Raw genomic sequence first — 20,050 nt, forward strand, 5'->3', positions numbered from 1 at the left:
AAGCTTTTTCCCACTAAGTGGGGTCGACTGTATGAATCCTAGAAAGTCATTCCGCTCTGTTATGTGCCATGTCTTTCGTTAGATCCAAGTACTCTAAGTCTTTTCTTAGAGTCTTTTCCAAAGTCACATGATGACCTAGAAACAACAAAATAAATTTCAAAATGGCATACCTCTCCAAATGCTTCCTATTCAATTATAAATTGATTCCCAGCAGTTCAACACTACAAAACAATACATTATCCTCATTACATCCAAATGCTCCACCCTTTCTTCCCCTCATGACTTCTTAGATGGATTACTACGCTATTGTTAATTTCAGTTCCCTGCAACTTATCACCTCTTACTTTCCCAACCAAGTCCCAAATTCAGGAAAATTACTTACTGAAAAAAGTGAAGAGCAGAATATTAACCATTGGTGAATTGTGAACAAAAACAAGGAGCGAGAAGCATAAGATGAAGTTTGTTTCACTTTCAAAAAGATTTGAACTAAAAGAAAGAACAAGAGATGTGTGAAGAAGGAAAATGGAGGGAAATTGTTTATGTTACTGTATTTGGTTCCTTGAAGAATACGTAAGGAAATTCTTACAAATATACATACTTCTTATCATATTTCACATATTTTTCCCAAAAACTTTGAGAAGGAAAATGGAGTTATTTAATCTTGTTTCCTTATCTTTACGATTTATTTCAAATCAAACAAAAGCAATGAAATTTAAATTTTCAGTTTCTATAACCTACTGCAAACCTTCTTCAACTAGCCATCCATGACTACATGCAGTCAGAACTCCAAGGAAAGTGATGTGGTTGGATGCAATTCCACAAGTCTTCATCAACTCAAAAAGATTCAAGGCTTCATTTGCACATCCATGTTGTGCTTTGCTACATATCATCACGGACCAGGAAACCACATCAGGATTCTCTACCTCTGTAAAGGAAAAATTAGCAGAACCAATATATCCAGATTTTGCATACATGCATATCTGTAAAATTTGAACAACAGTGAATTTCCCAAATCCAGCTTTTACAGCATATCCTTGGATCTTCTCTTTAGATCTTGCTGCAGCCAAATCAGCACACGCACCTAGCATGCTTGATATTATGAATTCATCAGGCTTCATTCTAGATTCCAAGAGTCTATAAAATAAATCAAATGCACTTTCAATTTCCCCATTTTGGATATAACCTGCAACCATGGATGTCCACAAGACAATATCTAGCCTAGGAGTTAAGTTAAAGCATCTCAACGCATAATTGGATAAACCCAAAGAACAGTAGAAATCAATAAGTCCACTTCCAATGAATTCATCTCCCTATAGGTCATACTTGTAGACTTGAGTGTGAACTTGTTTCTCGTACTTAAGAGCTTCAACCGATTTACAGGCTCTCAATATGATAGAAGATTAAACACTTCATTTGCATGTCCATAAGAAAAGGTCTCTATTTAGAGGAACCCGCAATCATGGCATTATACAAAACAACATTGCGGTAAGGCATGAATCTGAATATTTGTATCGCCTCACCTAAGCCATAACCCACACTGATGCATATTCACTAGAGTGGTCAATGTTTCCTCGTTAGCACCAATTCGAGCATAGCAAGCAATCAAGGAATTCCATGAGACATGGTCCAAGTTATCCGAACTCTGAAACAAATTCCTAGCATGATCAACTCGTGGAGTACATATCAATAAGAGAATTGGTCAGAACAACTTCTGAGCCCAACCCGTTGACGACTATCAATCCATGAACCAGCTTACCCAGCTCAAAATCATCGGTTTGACCATACACACTCAAAGCACCGGCATAAATAAACCTATCAAGTTTAAACCAGCCATTCTTGCTTCGTTAAAAAGACCCATTGCCTTATCAAACAGACCCACCTCGTTATATCCAGAAATCAAGGAGTTGTATGAAATGAGATTCCGGTTAGGCATTCTATCGAACAGGTGGCGTGCACTGTCGAATTCTCCAAGCCTGGAATACATGGTGAGAAGATTGTTGAGAAAAAACATACAGGTCTTAAAGGAAGTTTTGATGATGTGGGCGTGGGCAAGTTTGCCGTGGAGTGAAGACCCAGTTTTTGTAGCGTGTTGGACAAGTTTTGTATAGGCAACATTGTCGAGAGAATAGTTGGGATGGCAAAGTTGAGAGCACTACTGTGGAGTAGGTGCGGGTTGAGGCAACATACTGGGTTCTTTTACTTGACCATTGGAAATTAGAGGGTCGAAAAGTTGAATGGAAAGAGGACACTCAAGTTTTGGAAGCCCTAATTTATGGAGCAACATGATTCAAGTCAACAACGATTGCGGTTCTACGACGACATGGCGACGACCGTCGTCTTCTTTCCCATGCTTTTGAATCAGCCGCTCTGCAGAGCTTTTCAAATTTAGCCTTCTTTTCTCGACCCATGGTCCAAAGTCCAAACTCGAAATGACTTCTTTTTAGCCCGAAAATGTCGAACCGGTCTAAGTGAATCTCCAAAGTCCATGGAGGGGCATTGAATGATGCATTCTCTTGTTTATTTATAGTAGCAAACCCCCTCATGGTCAAGCTAGAATCGTACTCGGATTAGAACTTCTCAACCTAATTGATTAGGTCTCAGCCAATCCTAACTTCAATAGGACTTTGAACCAAGCTAATTAACAAACCAAATTCATCTCCTGAATCTTAGCATCCTTAACCTATTAAGACTCTTCATTGCACTAGGTCTCGACTACAAACCAAATTTCCAAAGTCCATGGAGAGGCATTGAATGATGCATTCTCTTCTTTATTTATAGTAGCAAACCCCTTCATGGCCGAGCTAGAATCGTACTCGGATTAGAACTTCTCAACCTAATTTGATTAGGTCTCAGCCAATCCTAACTCCAATAGGACTTTAAACCAAGCTAATTAACAAACCAAATTCATCTCTTGAATCTCAGCATCCTTAACCTATTAAGACTCTTCATTGCACTAGGTCTCGACTATGAATATCCTATTAAGACTCTTCATTGCACTAGGTTTCGACTACAAACAAAATTTTAGACCGGTTCGACATTTTCGGGCTAAAAAGAAGTCCTTTCGAGTTTGAACTTTGGAACATTGGTTGAGAAGAGAAGGCTAAATTTGAAAAGCTCTGCAGAGCGGCTGATTCAAAAGCACGGGAAAGAAGACGACGGTCATCGCCATGTCGTCGTAGAACCGCAATCGCTGTCGACTTGAATCATGTTGCTCCATAAATCAGGGCCCCTAAAACCTGAGTGTCCTATTTCCATTCAACTTTTCGACCCTCTGATTTCCAATGGTCAAGTAAAAGAACCCAGTATGTTGCCTCAACCCGCACCTACTCCACAGTAGTGCTCTCAACTTTATCATCCCAACTATTCTCTTGACAATGTTGCCTATACAAAACTTGTCCAACACGCTACCAAAACTGGGTCTTCACTCCATGGCAAACTTGCCCACGCCCACATCATCAAAACCTCCTTTAAGCCCTGTATGTTTTTTCTCAAGAATCTTCTCACCATGTATTCCAGGCTTGGAGAATTCGACAATGCACGCCACCTGTTCGATAAAATGCCTAAGCAGAATCTCATTTCGTACAACTCCTTTATTTCTGGATATAACGAGGTAGGTCTGTTTGATAAGGCAATGGGTGTTTTTAACGAAGCAAGAATGGCTGGTTTAAAACTTGATAGGTTTACTTATGCTGGTGTTTTAAGTGTGTGTGGTCAAACCGGTGATTTTGAGCTGGGTAAGCTGGTTTATGGATTGATAGTCGTCAACGGGTCGGGCTCAGAAGTTGTTCTGACCAATTCTCTTATTGATATGTACTCCAAGTGGGGCCGAGTTGATCATGCTAGGAATTTGTTTCAGAGTTCGGATAGCTTGGACCATGTCTCATGGAATTCCTTGATTGCTTGCTATGCTCGAATTGGTGCTAACGAGGAAACATTGACCACTCTAGTGAATATGCATCAGTGAGGGTTGTGGCTTAGGTGAGGAGATACAAATATTCAAATGCATGCCTTACCGCAATGTTGTTTTGTATAATGCCATGATTGCGGGGTTTCTCCAAATAGAGACCTTTTCTTATGGACATGCAAATGAAGTGTTTAATCTTCTATCAGAGATGCAAAGCTTAGGAATCTAGCCATCAACCTTTACTTTCTCAATCATATTGAGAGCTTGTAAATCGGTTGAAGCTCTTAAGTACGAGAAACAAGTTCACACTCAAGTCTACAAGTATGACCTATAGGGAGATGAATTCATTGGAAGTGGGCTTATTGATTTCTACTGTTCTTTGGGTTTATCCAATTATGCGTTGAGATGCTTTAACTTAACTCCTAGGCTAGATATTGTCTCGTGGACATCCATGGTTGCAGGTTATATCCAAAATGGGGAAATTGAAAGTGCATTTGATTTATTTTATAGACTCTTGGAATCTAGAATGAAGCCTGATGAATTCATAATATCAAGCATGCAAGGTGCGTGTGCTGATTTGGCTGCAGCAAGATCTGGAGAGCAGATCCAAGGATATGCTGTAAAAGCTGGATTTGGGAAATTCACTGTTGTTCAAATTTTACAGATATGCATGTATGCAAAATCTGGAGATATTGATTCTGCTAATTTTTCCTTTACAGAGGTAGAGAATCCTAATGTGGTTTCCTGGTCCGTGATGATATGTAGCAAAGCACAACATGGATGTGCAAATGAAGCCTTGAATCTTTTTGAGTTGATGAAGACTTGTGGAATTGCATCCAACCATATCACTTTCCTTGGAGTTCTGACTACATGTAGTCATGGAGGGCTAGTAGAAGAAGGTTTGCGGTAGGTTATAGAAACTGAAAATTTAAATTTCATTGCTTTTGTTTGATTTGAAATAAATCGTAAAGATAAGGAAACAAGATTAAATAACTCCATTTTCCTTCTCAAAGTTTTTGGGAAAAATATGTGAAATATGATACGAAGTATGTATATTTGTAAGAATTTCCTTACGTATTCTTCAAGGAACCAAATACAGTAACATAAACAATTTCCCTCCATTTTCCTTCTTCACACATCTCTTGTTCTTTCTTTTAGTTCAAACCTTTTTGAAAGTGAAACAAACTTCATCTTATGCTTCTCGCTCCTTGTTTTTGTTCACAATTCACCAATGGTTAATATTCTGCACTTCACTTTTTTCAGTAAGTAATTTTCCTGAATTTGGGACTTGGTTGGGAAAGTAAGAGGTGATAAGTTGCAGGGAACTGAAATTAACAATAGCGTAGTAATCCATCTAAGAAGTCATGAAGGGAAGAAAGGGTGGAGCATTTGGATGTAATGAGGATAATGTATTGTTTTGTAGTGTTGAACTGTTGGGAATCAATTTATAATTGAATAGGAAGCATTTGGAGAGGTATGCCATTTTGAAATTTATTTTGTTGTTTCTAGGTCATCATGTGACTTTGGAAGAGACTCTAAGAAAAGACTTAGAGCACTTGGATCTAACGAAAGACGTGGCACATAACCGAGCGGAATGACTTTCTAAGATTCATACAGTCGACCCCACTTAGTGGGAAAAGGTTTTGTTGTTGTTGTTGTTGTTTTGTTTCTAGGTCATCATGTCAGGCCTTTTCAATTGCAACCCAATATTTGGTTTGTAAAAATGAACACTTGTGAAAGCACTTTAAATGCTCACTTCCAGGGTGTGTTAATTTCTTGACTCTTCTTGTTAATGCAGATATTTTGAAACAATGAAAAAGATTATGGCATGTCAACCAATGTAGAGCACTCTGCCTGCGTTGTTGATCTCCTAGGTCGTGCAGGAAGGCTAGCAAATGCTGAGAAGTTTATTTTCAACTCATATTTTGAGGATAATCCAGTTATGTGGCGAGCCTTGTTGAGCGCTTGCAGGGTTTATATGGACACTGTTGCTACAAAACGTGTTGCAGAAAAGCTAATTGATCTTGAACCTCAAGCTGCTGCATCATATGTTCTTCTGTACAACATTTACAATGATGCTGGGATAGAGTTACCGACCAAAAGAATTAGGGAACTGATGAAAAATCGAGGAGTTAAGAAGGAACCTGGTCTAAGTTGGATAGAGATAGGAAACAAAGTTCATTCTTTTGTTAGTGGTGATCGGTCTCACCATATGGTTCAATTAATTTATACTCGGTTGGAAGAAATGTTGCGTAAGATACAGAAAATATATTGTATTGTTGGTAAGTTGATTACTTCTGAACCGGAACTTAAGGACAACAAAGTGAACTACCACAGTAAAAGTTAGATGTAACTTTTGGAATTATCAGCTTGCCACCATCAACTCCAATTAGGGTGATGAAGAATTTGAGAGTCTGCTATGATTGTCATACAACAATGAAGCTCTTCTCTGAGGTGGAAAAAAGAGAAATAATCCTAAGAGATCCTATTCGTTTTCATCATTTCAGAGATGGTGCTTGTTCTTGTAGAGATTATTGGTAGCTGCATTGTGTATGTAATATGTATTGAGAATTGAGATTATTACCTGGATACCTGGATAAATGCTCTCTTGTGGAAGTACAAGAGTCCTTCAGTCAAAACTCAAAGACACAGAATAAATGGATCCTATTTGGAAGAAGGTACATGGGACGAAGTTAAAACAGATTTGAAAACATCGTATGGGAAACTAGATTGGATTCATCGGTACACAAATATGTCAAATGAGCCTGGTATATTTAGGTATAATTTACTGATCTCAATGATTTAAATTTAGTATAATGGAAAGTGCGACAAATTTATTTGCCTTGGCTCAGTTTTTTCGATAGAAAATAGTACACTAAAAAGTCATGAGTAGATTTTTTAACTTTATATTTATTTTAACATATCAACAAGTTCTTAGTTTTTCTAGGAAATATTTGTCTAGAAAAAAGTACAAAACTATATAATTTGTTCATTATGTTGAATTGAGACCATTACTAGACCACAATAAGACAAGACCGTGGAATAAGAAAATCCCTAAATCCCTGAAAATTCACTTTTTTCAGTAAGTAATTTTCCTGAATTTGGGACTTGGTTGGGAAAGTAAGAGGTGATAAGTTGCAGGGAACTGAAATTAACAATAGCGTAGTAATCCATCTAAGAAGTCATGAAGGGAAGAAAGGGTGGAGCATTTGGATGTAATGAGGATAATGTATTGTTTTGTAGTGTTGAACTGTTGGGAATCAATTTATAATTGAATAGGAAGCATTTGGAGAGGTATGCCATTTTGAAATTTATTTTGTTGTTTCTAGGTCATCATGTGACTTTGGAAGAGACTCTAAGAAAAGACTTAGAGCACTTGGATCTAACGAAAGACGTGGCACATAACCGAGCGGAATGACTTTCTAAGATTCATACAGTCGACCCCACTTAGTGGGAAAAGGTTTTGTTGTTGTTGTTGTTGTTTTGTTTCTAGGTCATCATGTCAGGCCTTTTCAATTGCAACCCAATATTTGGTTTGTAAAAATGAACACTTGTGAAAGCACTTTAAATGCTCACTTCCAGGGTGTGTTAATTTCTTGACTCTTCTTGTTAATGCAGATATTTTGAAACAATGAAAAAGATTATGGCATGTCAACCAATGTAGAGCACTCTGCCTGCGTTGTTGATCTCCTAGGTCGTGCAGGAAGGCTAGCAAATGCTGAGAAGTTTATTTTCAACTCATATTTTGAGGATAATCCAGTTATGTGGCGAGCCTTGTTGAGCGCTTGCAGGGTTTATATGGACACTGTTGCTACAAAACGTGTTGCAGAAAAGCTAATTGATCTTGAACCTCAAGCTGCTGCATCATATGTTCTTCTGTACAACATTTACAATGATGCTGGGATAGAGTTACCGACCAAAAGAATTAGGGAACTGATGAAAAATCGAGGAGTTAAGAAGGAACCTGGTCTAAGTTGGATAGAGATAGGAAACAAAGTTCATTCTTTTGTTAGTGGTGATCGGTCTCACCATATGGTTCAATTAATTTATACTCGGTTGGAAGAAATGTTGCGTAAGATACAGAAAATATATTGTATTGTTGGTAAGTTGATTACTTCTGAACCGGAACTTAAGGACAACAAAGTGAACTACCACAGTAAAAGTTAGATGTAACTTTTGGAATTATCAGCTTGCCACCATCAACTCCAATTAGGGTGATGAAGAATTTGAGAGTCTGCTATGATTGTCATACAACAATGAAGCTCTTCTCTGAGGTGGAAAAAAGAGAAATAATCCTAAGAGATCCTATTCGTTTTCATCATTTCAGAGATGGTGCTTGTTCTTGTAGAGATTATTGGTAGCTGCATTGTGTATGTAATATGTATTGAGAATTGAGATTATTACCTGGATACCTGGATAAATGCTCTCTTGTGGAAGTACAAGAGTCCTTCAGTCAAAACTCAAAGACACAGAATAAATGGATCCTATTTGGAAGAAGGTACATGGGACGAAGTTAAAACAGATTTGAAAACATCGTATGGGAAACTAGATTGGATTCATCGGTACACAAATATGTCAAATGAGCCTGGTATATTTAGGTATAATTTACTGATCTCAATGATTTAAATTTAGTATAATGGAAAGTGCGACAAATTTATTTGCCTTGGCTCAGTTTTTTCGATAGAAAATAGTACACTAAAAAGTCATGAGTAGATTTTTTAACTTTATATTTATTTTAACATATCAACAAGTTCTTAGTTTTTCTAGGAAATATTTGTCTAGAAAAAAGTACAAAACTATATAATTTGTTCATTATGTTGAATTGAGACCATTACTAGACCACAATAAGACAAGACCGTGGAATAAGAAAATCCCTAAATCCCTGAAAATTCACTTTTTTCAGTAAGTAATTTTCCTGAATTTGGGACTTGGTTGGGAAAGTAAGAGGTGATAAGTTGCAGGGAACTGAAATTAACAATAGCGTAGTAATCCATCTAAGAAGTCATGAAGGGAAGAAAGGGTGGAGCATTTGGATGTAATGAGGATAATGTATTGTTTTGTAGTGTTGAACTGTTGGGAATCAATTTATAATTGAATAGGAAGCATTTGGAGAGGTATGCCATTTTGAAATTTATTTTGTTGTTTCTAGGTCATCATGTGACTTTGGAAGAGACTCTAAGAAAAGACTTAGAGCACTTGGATCTAACGAAAGACGTGGCACATAACCGAGCGGAATGACTTTCTAAGATTCATACAGTCGACCCCACTTAGTGGGAAAAGGTTTTGTTGTTGTTGTTGTTGTTTTGTTTCTAGGTCATCATGTCAGGCCTTTTCAATTGCAACCCAATATTTGGTTTGTAAAAATGAACACTTGTGAAAGCACTTTAAATGCTCACTTCCAGGGTGTGTTAATTTCTTGACTCTTCTTGTTAATGCAGATATTTTGAAACAATGAAAAAGATTATGGCATGTCAACCAATGTAGAGCACTCTGCCTGCGTTGTTGATCTCCTAGGTCGTGCAGGAAGGCTAGCAAATGCTGAGAAGTTTATTTTCAACTCATATTTTGAGGATAATCCAGTTATGTGGCGAGCCTTGTTGAGCGCTTGCAGGGTTTATATGGACACTGTTGCTACAAAACGTGTTGCAGAAAAGCTAATTGATCTTGAACCTCAAGCTGCTGCATCATATGTTCTTCTGTACAACATTTACAATGATGCTGGGATAGAGTTACCGACCAAAAGAATTAGGGAACTGATGAAAAATCGAGGAGTTAAGAAGGAACCTGGTCTAAGTTGGATAGAGATAGGAAACAAAGTTCATTCTTTTGTTAGTGGTGATCGGTCTCACCATATGGTTCAATTAATTTATACTCGGTTGGAAGAAATGTTGCGTAAGATACAGAAAATATATTGTATTGTTGGTAAGTTGATTACTTCTGAACCGGAACTTAAGGACAACAAAGTGAACTACCACAGTAAAAGTTAGATGTAACTTTTGGAATTATCAGCTTGCCACCATCAACTCCAATTAGGGTGATGAAGAATTTGAGAGTCTGCTATGATTGTCATACAACAATGAAGCTCTTCTCTGAGGTGGAAAAAAGAGAAATAATCCTAAGAGATCCTATTCGTTTTCATCATTTCAGAGATGGTGCTTGTTCTTGTAGAGATTATTGGTAGCTGCATTGTGTATGTAATATGTATTGAGAATTGAGATTATTACCTGGATACCTGGATAAATGCTCTCTTGTGGAAGTACAAGAGTCCTTCAGTCAAAACTCAAAGACACAGAATAAATGGATCCTATTTGGAAGAAGGTACATGGGACGAAGTTAAAACAGATTTGAAAACATCGTATGGGAAACTAGATTGGATTCATCGGTACACAAATATGTCAAATGAGCCTGGTATATTTAGGTATAATTTACTGATCTCAATGATTTAAATTTAGTATAATGGAAAGTGCGACAAATTTATTTGCCTTGGCTCAGTTTTTTCGATAGAAAATAGTACACTAAAAAGTCATGAGTAGATTTTTTAACTTTATATTTATTTTAACATATCAACAAGTTCTTAGTTTTTCTAGGAAATATTTGTCTAGAAAAAAGTACAAAACTATATAATTTGTTCATTATGTTGAATTGAGACCATTACTAGACCACAATAAGACAAGACCGTGGAATAAGAAAATCCCTAAATCCTTTGAAATTGTTTCCTTGTTTGTTCCCCCCCCCCCCCAAAAGAAACATATTTCCTTAAATCTTTACATAATTGATTTTTAGGAAAACTAATGAAAAGGGCTTGAAAACTTTGAGTTTTAATGATAAGGACAAAATAAAGGGTAAAGTGAATAGTACCAGGATTGACTTTTTAGTGTAAAAATGTGGTTTTTCGTTAAAGTGAACAGTACCGGGTGCTTTTCGTTAAAGTTCCCTTGATTTTTTAGCTTTTCTTCATCTGTTATATGCTTTCATCCTATTTCCTTTTCCAACACTTTCATTTATTATTGGACATGCTAGGTAGAGAAGCAATTGATTGACTGCTTGGTAGAGAAGCATTTGACCTTGGAACAGTATCATCTGTGGCAAGTTTCTCCTCCTAAATGTGTCAGTTTTTGTTCTTCCTCGTTCAGATTACACATAAGGAAATTGTTATCAAATGATCTTCCAAGGTTGCGCGCATAAGGAAATTGATTCTTGATCCCAAAGAGAACTTTTGAATAGATGTCTCGCCCAAGTGGGAGAATATAAGACTTTTATTGGGCTTACATCTATTTAGGAGTCCTAATTGATTAAGAATACAAGATAGGAAGAAATATTTGGTTATCCCGGATTACTTGGTGGTCAAGTAAACTTATAATGATTGGGAATATCTTTCCTATTAGGTCATGGATTCTAGAGGTGCTAAAGATATGTATTAGGGATTTCTTTATGGGCCAGAAACCTAATATACTCACCTATAAATATAAGGCTTGGGTCCCCACTCTTGTACACACATTCTAGCACAAAACCCTACCCCTTATAGGAGTGCATAAGGCGTGTACTAGGAGCGGAAGATCTTTGCTTACTGCTGTGTTCGCGTTTCATCATTACGCTTGGACTCAATGGCTTCTCAAGGTTAGTACTTTTAGTGTGTATATTATAGTTAACTTACACTCAGTACCACTATACTCTTCATACCCATTAATGTCAACTCTACTGTGAAGCCACTGTGTCCCTGAAATCACCACATGAAAGTATCAATCATAAGAGTATCACTAAAACAAAATTTAGTCTATTTAGCCTCATTACCCAAAAAAGTGAAAGAAAATGACTTAAAGTCAGGGTGGGTTTAGAAATTTATGTGAACATAAGAGATTGAAGAAATTTATGTGAACATAAGAGATCGAGGAGTTTGCCACACTAGGGATTGTTTTGGAGAATATTCAGGTTTCAGCACATAGTCCATGCTAGGAGTTTGCCACACTAGGGATTGTAACTTGTAAGATATTTTTAGTTCTCCGTGTAATAACCGAAAGTAGTACCTTGCTGTGTTCCAGCCTGCTAAAATGATTTGAAAGTCCGCTCCTAAGGTTCGCCTTTTGGCATGAATCGTATCTCATAGAAGAGCAAACACTTGTAATTAGTTACAAACAAGAAGACCCAATATTTATCTTTCTCCTCATTGGTGTTATTAGTGCAAAAAGGAGGCTCATTTTAAACTCACTTAGTTTTACATTCTCTATGTTCTTTGGGGCTGTGGTGGCTGTTAGTTGAGGTTGCAGGGATTACTTGGGCTAAATTCTTAATTCATTCTTAAACATTCATTGTGAAAAGTATGTCTTTTGGTGGTGGAAAACTAGTATTTTGTGGAATCGTGCAGTGGTAGCTGTTTCATGGGTAATTTTGTTGGACAGAAAAGTAAATCTATTTGATAACTACAGTGGAGTGAAGTATGATATCCACCATGAGTACATGAATATTGGTCAATGGTTTATTCATAAGTTAAATATATTAAGCGACCATATAAATAAAATACATTCTACATATATTAATAAATAAAAGATAATCGTAAAAGTACTACCTGAAGGACGGTGCATCATGGAAATAATTCTACCACCAATCCAGGGAACGACTTTAATATCCCAATCACCACATTTCAGTTCAATAGGAATCCTTGAAAGTTATAGTTGCCAGATTCGGCCATTTAGTGTCCGAACTCTGTCCATACCAATACTTTGACGGTTCGGTTGTGAATTCGGTGTCTCTAACCGATTAGACAAAACTTGAACAAAGAACTGAAAAAACGTACCTGGGTTACCGTAAAATTCGCCGATGTCGTCCTTGTAGTTGTCGAGGAGACTTTCTGAAGAACTGAGGTGACTTGCTCACCCCCTCGAGAAGAGATCATAATGGGCAGGTTCCTATTAGGGTTTGTGTTTGTCGGTGAAGGAGAAAAAGGAGAGGTCGGGGAAATAGAAGAAAGTGGAGAGAGAGAGGAGGCAGAGAACTGGAATGGGAACGGTGAGAATCGAGAAGATATAACAAAGGGAAATGATAGGAAACGTGTACAAATAAATTAATTATTTGTTTAATGGATATTTAATAAAAAATATTAAAGAGATAAATGATGATTACACGAAGAAATAACCAAGGGAAATGATAAGTCTTTGGTATCAAAGTCATTTTAATTTTAATTCCTATCTATTCATCTTCCAATGAAATGTATTATTATCAATATTTTTAAATACAAACTAATTATAAATGTATTATTATCAATATTTTTATAAACAAACTAATTTACATTCTTTAACGAATTTAAAACAAATCGAACTGAAAATCGTACTGTTTATGCCTACTCTCTGGCGAATGATACTTTATATTACTACTGAATCCCGTATCCGAATGGAACTGCGAACTCGAATTATACTTGTATCTGGCAACTATGGTTCTATTCCTTTGTGCGCAGAAGTCACTTCTACATCTGGAATAGGCTTGGCAGTTTCAACATTAACAATTTAAGATGCATTAGTCAGGACTCAGGAGCACTGTCACTGATACATGCATTAATCAGGAACATCCCAATTTCAGTCTGCTCAATGATCGGGACCATCCATTTTTTAGGTCCTGTACTAAGGATCATCCTTGCCCTTGCTTTATGAAATCCAGATCGTTACATGAGGCCTACTTCATGCAATCTATTTAGACAGTATCAGGGAAGTAATAATCAGTACTTTAATCTAGTAAACAAGGCTTATGCTGGTTACGCAAGAGTATTGTACAACAATGATCTGTTGTGATTGGCTCATATTTTGAGCTGTTAACAATTAAATGACTTTGTGTGTTATGCTTTCGGAATAGTGGCCAAATATGTCCATATCTCATTTTGGCTAATAGTGGAAGACAATGATGATGTTTCATGTGATTCCTTTGTTTTGGCATTTTTTATTCATTTCCCATTTGCATGCCGAAAGTGGTTTTGGGTTTTGAGAAAAGGGAGCATGATGGATCATCATTGTGTCTATGAAAAAAAGGAGAAGTTGACTCACTTTTCTGTCCATTTAATTGCAAGGAGCCGAAGTGGAGAAAAGAGAGAGAGAGATTTGGCTCTCTCCTGAGAAGACATCAGAGAGCATCCAAAGGGTGAGAGCATTCGACTCTCCCATGGGAAAGCATGGGCATGGGTGAGAGAAAATCAAGAGAGCTAGAGTGAAAAGTATTCTAGTGAAAGAACTCTTGGGGTAGAGTGAGGCTTTTGGGAAAATTCTATGAGTGGGTGTACAAGAGATTTGGGATTGGGTTATGTCGATTTAACTTATGTGTACTTGTACTGTTATTCTCATAGTGAAGAGCAATATCTCTCCGGGGACGTAGGTAGGTTTTTGCCGAACCTTGTAAATTTCTCGGTGTCTTTATTTCTTGTATTTTATTCTGTTCAACTGTGAGTGTGATTTTGGTGAGGTTGTAATCTGAATCTCGTTTCCGCACTAATGAACGGGCCAAGGCACAACAATTGGTATCAGAGCTCGTTGGAAGCTTGGTTCGTTGGAGGTCCAGATTTGTTGTTCACCATGGAATTTTCAGTTGAGCAGTTTAAAGGGAGAGGCGATTTTACTCTTGGTAATGGAGAGTAATGGAAGCCTGAAGAAATGGAAGCCGTGTTCAGGGATGCTTAGATCAACTACGAAAGTTGATGTTGAGAAAGAAGACAAAGGCCTCTTTCTTCTTACCTCACTTTCAGATTTGTCTTAGAACCTTGTGAAACTTTACTGCATGGAAAGTTACAGTAAGTTTGGAGCAGGTGCAAGCTTCTTTGGTGTGGAATGATACACAAAGGAGACCATGGATAATGGTGGGCACAAGACTGCTTAAGTTATTAAAGGTTGGAATTGTGGAAGAAAATTGGAAAGAGGATCTGAGAGAGACAGCAGGTTCAGATCCGGTTCCGGAGGCAAGGGTCCACAGTGCTACAGGTGCTAGACCGAGTTGTAGCAAGTTTATGGTGGAAGACTTCGAGTATGCCCTCTAGGTACTCGAAGCAACATTTCTCTTGGTGATGTTTAGTCTCGAGTGTTGCAAGGGATTTGCAGCAGATGGAGCTATGGGATTCACAGGTGATGAGATGGTCCTGAAGGAAGAGAAGTGTGGGGAATTTTGTCTGGCTCGATGGGTTGTTGCTGGAAACGGGTGCACTGACGAGTTTCCAAGTTGCAGACAATAAAGAAGGGGAAAAAAAACTGTTGGAGGAGACGAGGATGTGTCGAGATCCTGTCTGAAGCTAAATTGTGATTTTTAGCTTGCAGCAGCTGCACATGCATTGGCAGTGACTGAATCGGAACAGGACCAACGAGGTTTATTCAGTGTGTGTATGCTGGTACGTAAGGCCAATGGACTTTGGTGATGGGTGCAAGGATTTTTTGCACAGTATATTCGCCAAGGTGGAGATTGTTGTTATTGGCTCATATTTTGAGCTGTTAACAATTAAGTGACTTTGTGTGTTATGCTTTCGGAATAGTGGCCAAATATGTCCATATCTCATTTTGGCTAATAGTGGAAGACAATGATGACGTTTCATGGGATTCCTTTGTTTTGGCATTTTTTATTCATTTCCCATTTGCATGCCGAAAGTGGTTTTGGGTTTTGAGAAAATGGAGCATGATGGATCATCATTGTGTCTATGAAAAAAAGGAGAAGTTGACTCACTTTTCTGTCCATTTAATTGCAAGGAGCCGAAGTGGAGAAAAGAGAGAGAGAGATTTGGCTCTCTCCTGAGAAGACATCAGAGAGCATCCAAAGGGTGAGAGCATTCGACTCTCCCATGGGAAAGCATGGGCATGGGTGAGAGAAAATCAAGAGAGCTAGAGTGAAAAGTATTCTAGTGAAAGAACTCTTAGGGTAGAGTGAGGCTTTTGGGAAAATTCTATGAGTGGGTGTACAAGAGATTTGGGATTGGGTTATGTCGATTTAACTCATGTGTACTTGTACTGTTATTCTCATAGTGAAGAGCAATATCTCTCCGGGGACGTAGGCAGGTTTTTGCCGAACCTCGTAAATTTCTCGGTGTCTTTATTTCTTGTATTTTATTCTGTTCAACTGTGAGTGTGATTTTGGTGAGGTTGTAATCTGATAGCGATTTTACCACTTGTAAAACAAAGGGTTAAACCATAGAAAATTCTTGCAAGAGAACAAGTGTTTGTAGTATAGAATGGCTCAAGCAAGGTCGATCTCCTCAGGGACTGATATAAACATTTTACGAGTTTTTGTGTATTTAACTTATTTAACTCTAAGAATTACACTAATTTGACGAAACTAAATATTACTGGATGTGACTTAAACAAATATCTAAAATGGGAATTGATTTATAAGAATAATGATTCAACTTAAACAAAACAACTAAATAAGGAAATTCAAGATAAAATAAATGACTGAAGAAAAATAGATTGACAATATGCTAGAGTTTAACCTTTACCAACAACACTCCTACGTAGCTATTCCAATTGCTTAAATAATTGAAAACACACATGCTTTGAAGGTTGGATTTTCCTTGTGTATGTTTTACTTGTGACATTCAAGCTAAAACGCATACCACTACATGAAACTTATCCATGACATTTAGATTAAATATAAACATGAGTGATTCATTAATCTTGGTGAAAATCCTTTTGTTAAACCATATAATCCCTAAGAGCATGATATTTACCTTAGGAGAGTATAATTCTCAATCACAAGAAGCACAACCAATTTTAACGTGACATTCGTTCAAAATTGCATCCGATAACTTTTCTAAGCATCCTAATGGTGATCAAGCATCAAGGTACATAGATAGTTTAATTCAGTGATTGAAAATATCAAAGCAAGCATGTAACAACATTTAAGCAATTGAAAAATAAAACTACGTATTCATGTTGCGGCTTATGGCCTCACTCTAGCATAATAAATTAGTTACACATAATTATTTTCATACATAAGAAATTATCCATAAAACAAATAACAAGAAAGAAAACACCCGTTTTGGTTCCTCCTATGCTCTGCCGCACCTCTGCTTCTGTGCCTGCTGCCGCCAGTCTCCCTCTGTCGCGTCAGTCTTTCACCTTGCTTCTCACGTCTGCTAGTCCCCCCTGTTTTCTTGCGTCTGCTGCGCTATCCTCCGTCCCCTCTGCTTCTGCTTCTGTTCTTCTGCTGCTTTCTTTTATCTGCGCCTGGTGCGCCTGCCTTCCGTTTCTGTCCACCTTCCCTCTATTTTATTCTTCTCTGCTTTTTATCCCGTCAGTCTCCCACTCCTTCTTTGTCTATTTTATTTCTTATTCCTGCTGTCTGCCTCTCTCCTATATTTTTTTGTTTTTCTTTTTCTCTTTCTGCGCAGTAAGCGCCTCTCTCTCTCTTTTTCTTTATATTTTCTTAGCTGTACGTTCTCTCCCACTTCTGCTGTCCAGTCCGTGCTGCACTTGTCTCTTATCTTCTTTTATTCCTTTTCTTCCATGCTCTCTCCACTGTCTTTCTTTATTCTATTTCTGTTTTCTGCTCATTTTCTTTGAAATTCATCCTAAAATAAAATTAAGTGTACATTAACACAAGGTAAGGTAAAATGCCACAATTTTAACACAAAAACATCCAAAAACTTTAGAAATGAATGGTATAAATGCATGAAATATATGAGTGATCATAATCTGAATCTCGTTTCCGCACTAATGAACGGGCCAAAGCACAACATGATCAAATGTAGATACTACCACCACTAGTGCGAGTATCATGTATTCTACAAATGCACTAGGTCATGCAAATAATCTTAGTCGTATGTTGAATATCCTTTTAGAAGGTTGTTTACTCTTAAATGAAATACAAACGTCATTTTCCAACTGAATTTGGTTGACAAATTAAATGCTGAAAATCTTGTTTAGTAATCCTATTCAATTATATACCATACTTACTCTTTTCCTGACCAATTATAGGCGATACCTATATCCTTGAAGATGCTACAGTTAAGAGCAATATTACAGTTGAGTTGACTCCTTGCAGCCACCGAAGTACTTCCCTATATAACCATCTCATGTGCAACTTCCGGAAGGTACCTGCTGCTTCTTTGTATTCCCAACCATGGCTAAAAATACGACTAAGCATGAATTGATTTCTCATGAACCAAGCAGGAGAGCAACCTTAAAAAAGAGGAAGGCTAGTTTCTTCAGAAAGCTGAATGAGATCACAACTTTATGTGGGGTTATTGCATGTGATGTTATTTACAATACTTCTGATACCAAGGTGGATGTGTGGCCTTCCCACAGGAAGCATTTTATGTACTCAATTCAAGAATTTACCTGAAGAAAGGCAAGGTAAGTTCATGGTGGATCAAGAATCCTTTCTTAAGAACAATATATCCAAGCTGAACAGACAATTGGAAAAAGCGAGATTTAAGAATCAAGAACTTGATGAGAAGCTGCTTTTGATTGAATACCTGGAACTGGAAGGTAAGAATTTTCTTGATCCTGGTCGTCTTGAAAGTTTGATCGGACTTGATCATCAATTGGATAAAAGAATTGATTTCACTACTAAGCGGATTGAGTTCTTCGAGGGTGTGGGGCGCAACCAAGTTGATGCGGGAGTTGATTCTGATGAGATGGTGGCTTTTGGTGTCTGGAGGTGTAGTAATTCAACCAATTCAAAATAAACTTTGTGAGCATAGAGCATAGTGTTGATGATACAGGTAATCCTATAAACCTTTAGCATTGTCCCAAATGTACTTTTACTTTCGTTTACCTGAATAAACGTAGTTTTCATCTTTCATTTATGCTCATAGCAAAGGTGTTTTAGGTTAAGATAATTTTCTCTTTGATGTGTAATTTAAACAGTATGACTCTTTGAACGGCTTACAAGGGCAAATCACTCGTAAGATCACACAGTATGCCGCTGTTCATTCCGAAGCTTAGTTGCCTTCTATGGAAGAACTAACGGCTTCAAATGATCGAGGCTAGTCCCTTCTTGTAGGCATATTTTAACAGTAGAAGGTTCACTGAGAAGGTACAGAATCTTTGATGTTTGCATTCTTTACACATGAGCCAATTTTTTGGTTCAGTAAAACAAGCATTCTTTTGGTCAATGACACATCTCAACATCTTTTATTTGGTTACTAAACGGGATCGATCCAAGAATGATTCTAAATGAGAGTAAGCCTTGACATTATATACGAACATGTTGCTCCTCTGTGAAATATGTTGAAACAGCCCATTTGCAAAAGTGAAACAGCCTGTGTGCAAAAGTGAAGTAAGACTGCCTACAATAGACGTTACCAACCCTCGCAATGCGGAGAGCCTTGTTAGTTTAGGGTGTTGATTCATTCACATGCAGTCTGTGTTAGTATCTGGACTAGGATGAAGGATCCGATATCCTCATCCAGGCGAAAACGAAAGGAAAAACACAGAAGATGTAGCCATCGTTAATTCATGTAACTTCACATAAGAACAAGTGCAGCATTCTGACTCCATATCTATCATTATAGCTATGGAACAAGTATTGTATCGAAAGTTACCAAAAATATCAACTTTACAAACGCAAAAAAAAGAACAGCATTAAAACACATAATTATCTGCGACAAGCAAAGAGATTCTCCGAATCCAAGTCCTTACCAACAGCATGAACTGGGGTGGTGCTGGGCAAGATACACAAGATGCCAGATAAGAGCCATTAGGTTATCTCCAACCGAAGGGTCCAGAGGGCCGAAAATAGCTCGAAAACCGTCTCTAACAGAGGGCTAGGCCAGAAGGCTTGTGGGGCCGATGGAATCTGAAAGGGCCAAAGGGCCAGAGGGCTGGCTCCTTCCAACCAACCAGCCAGCCCCGAGCTGGCCAGAATTTTGCTTAAAACTATCGGATTTCCTGTCTGATATAACCGACAGGAATAATTTATTGTCGGTTATAACCGACACGAGTAGTAATGGCTAAACAGGAATTATTTTTATTAATTGCACTTGTGTTAGTTATAACCGACACGAATAGTAATTTGAATTGCAATCGTGTCGATTATAACCGACACGAATAGTATGAAAATTTTGAATACAACGGCTAGCTGAGTCAGCTAGCCGTTGTATTCAAATTTTTTTTTATTTTTTTTATGAATTTAAACCTTTTTTTTTCTATTTTTAAATTCTATTTTTTTTTTCTATAACTTCCTATAACT

The 20,050-nt window shown here is 37.5% G+C and overlaps 1 protein-coding gene and 2 pseudogenes across 1 annotated transcript; 2 read left to right on the plus strand and 1 right to left on the minus strand.

The window, feature by feature from the left end:
- The window catches only part of LOC126603062 (pentatricopeptide repeat-containing protein At3g13880-like), a 58,459-nt pseudogene extending 56,051 nt beyond the window's left edge, over positions 1–2,408 (minus strand).
- A 635-nt stretch (positions 2,409–3,043) lies between these two features.
- Positions 3,044–8,548, plus strand: LOC126601819 (pentatricopeptide repeat-containing protein At3g13880-like; annotated as a pseudogene).
- Positions 8,549–17,595: 9,047 nt separating this feature from the next.
- Positions 17,596–19,009, plus strand: LOC126601820 (agamous-like MADS-box protein AGL80). Its single transcript, XM_050268587.1, is given in 3 exon segments — positions 17,596–18,152; positions 18,155–18,178; positions 18,181–19,009. Coding segments are annotated over 3 exon segments (564 nt in total). The 5' UTR covers positions 17,596–17,977; the 3' UTR covers positions 18,546–19,009.
- The last annotated feature ends 1,041 nt before the right edge of the window (positions 19,010–20,050 follow it).

This window comes from Malus sylvestris, chromosome 15 (assembly GCF_916048215.2).
Source record: "Malus sylvestris chromosome 15, drMalSylv7.2, whole genome shotgun sequence".
Classification (NCBI taxonomy): Eukaryota; Viridiplantae; Streptophyta; class Magnoliopsida; order Rosales; family Rosaceae; genus Malus; species Malus sylvestris.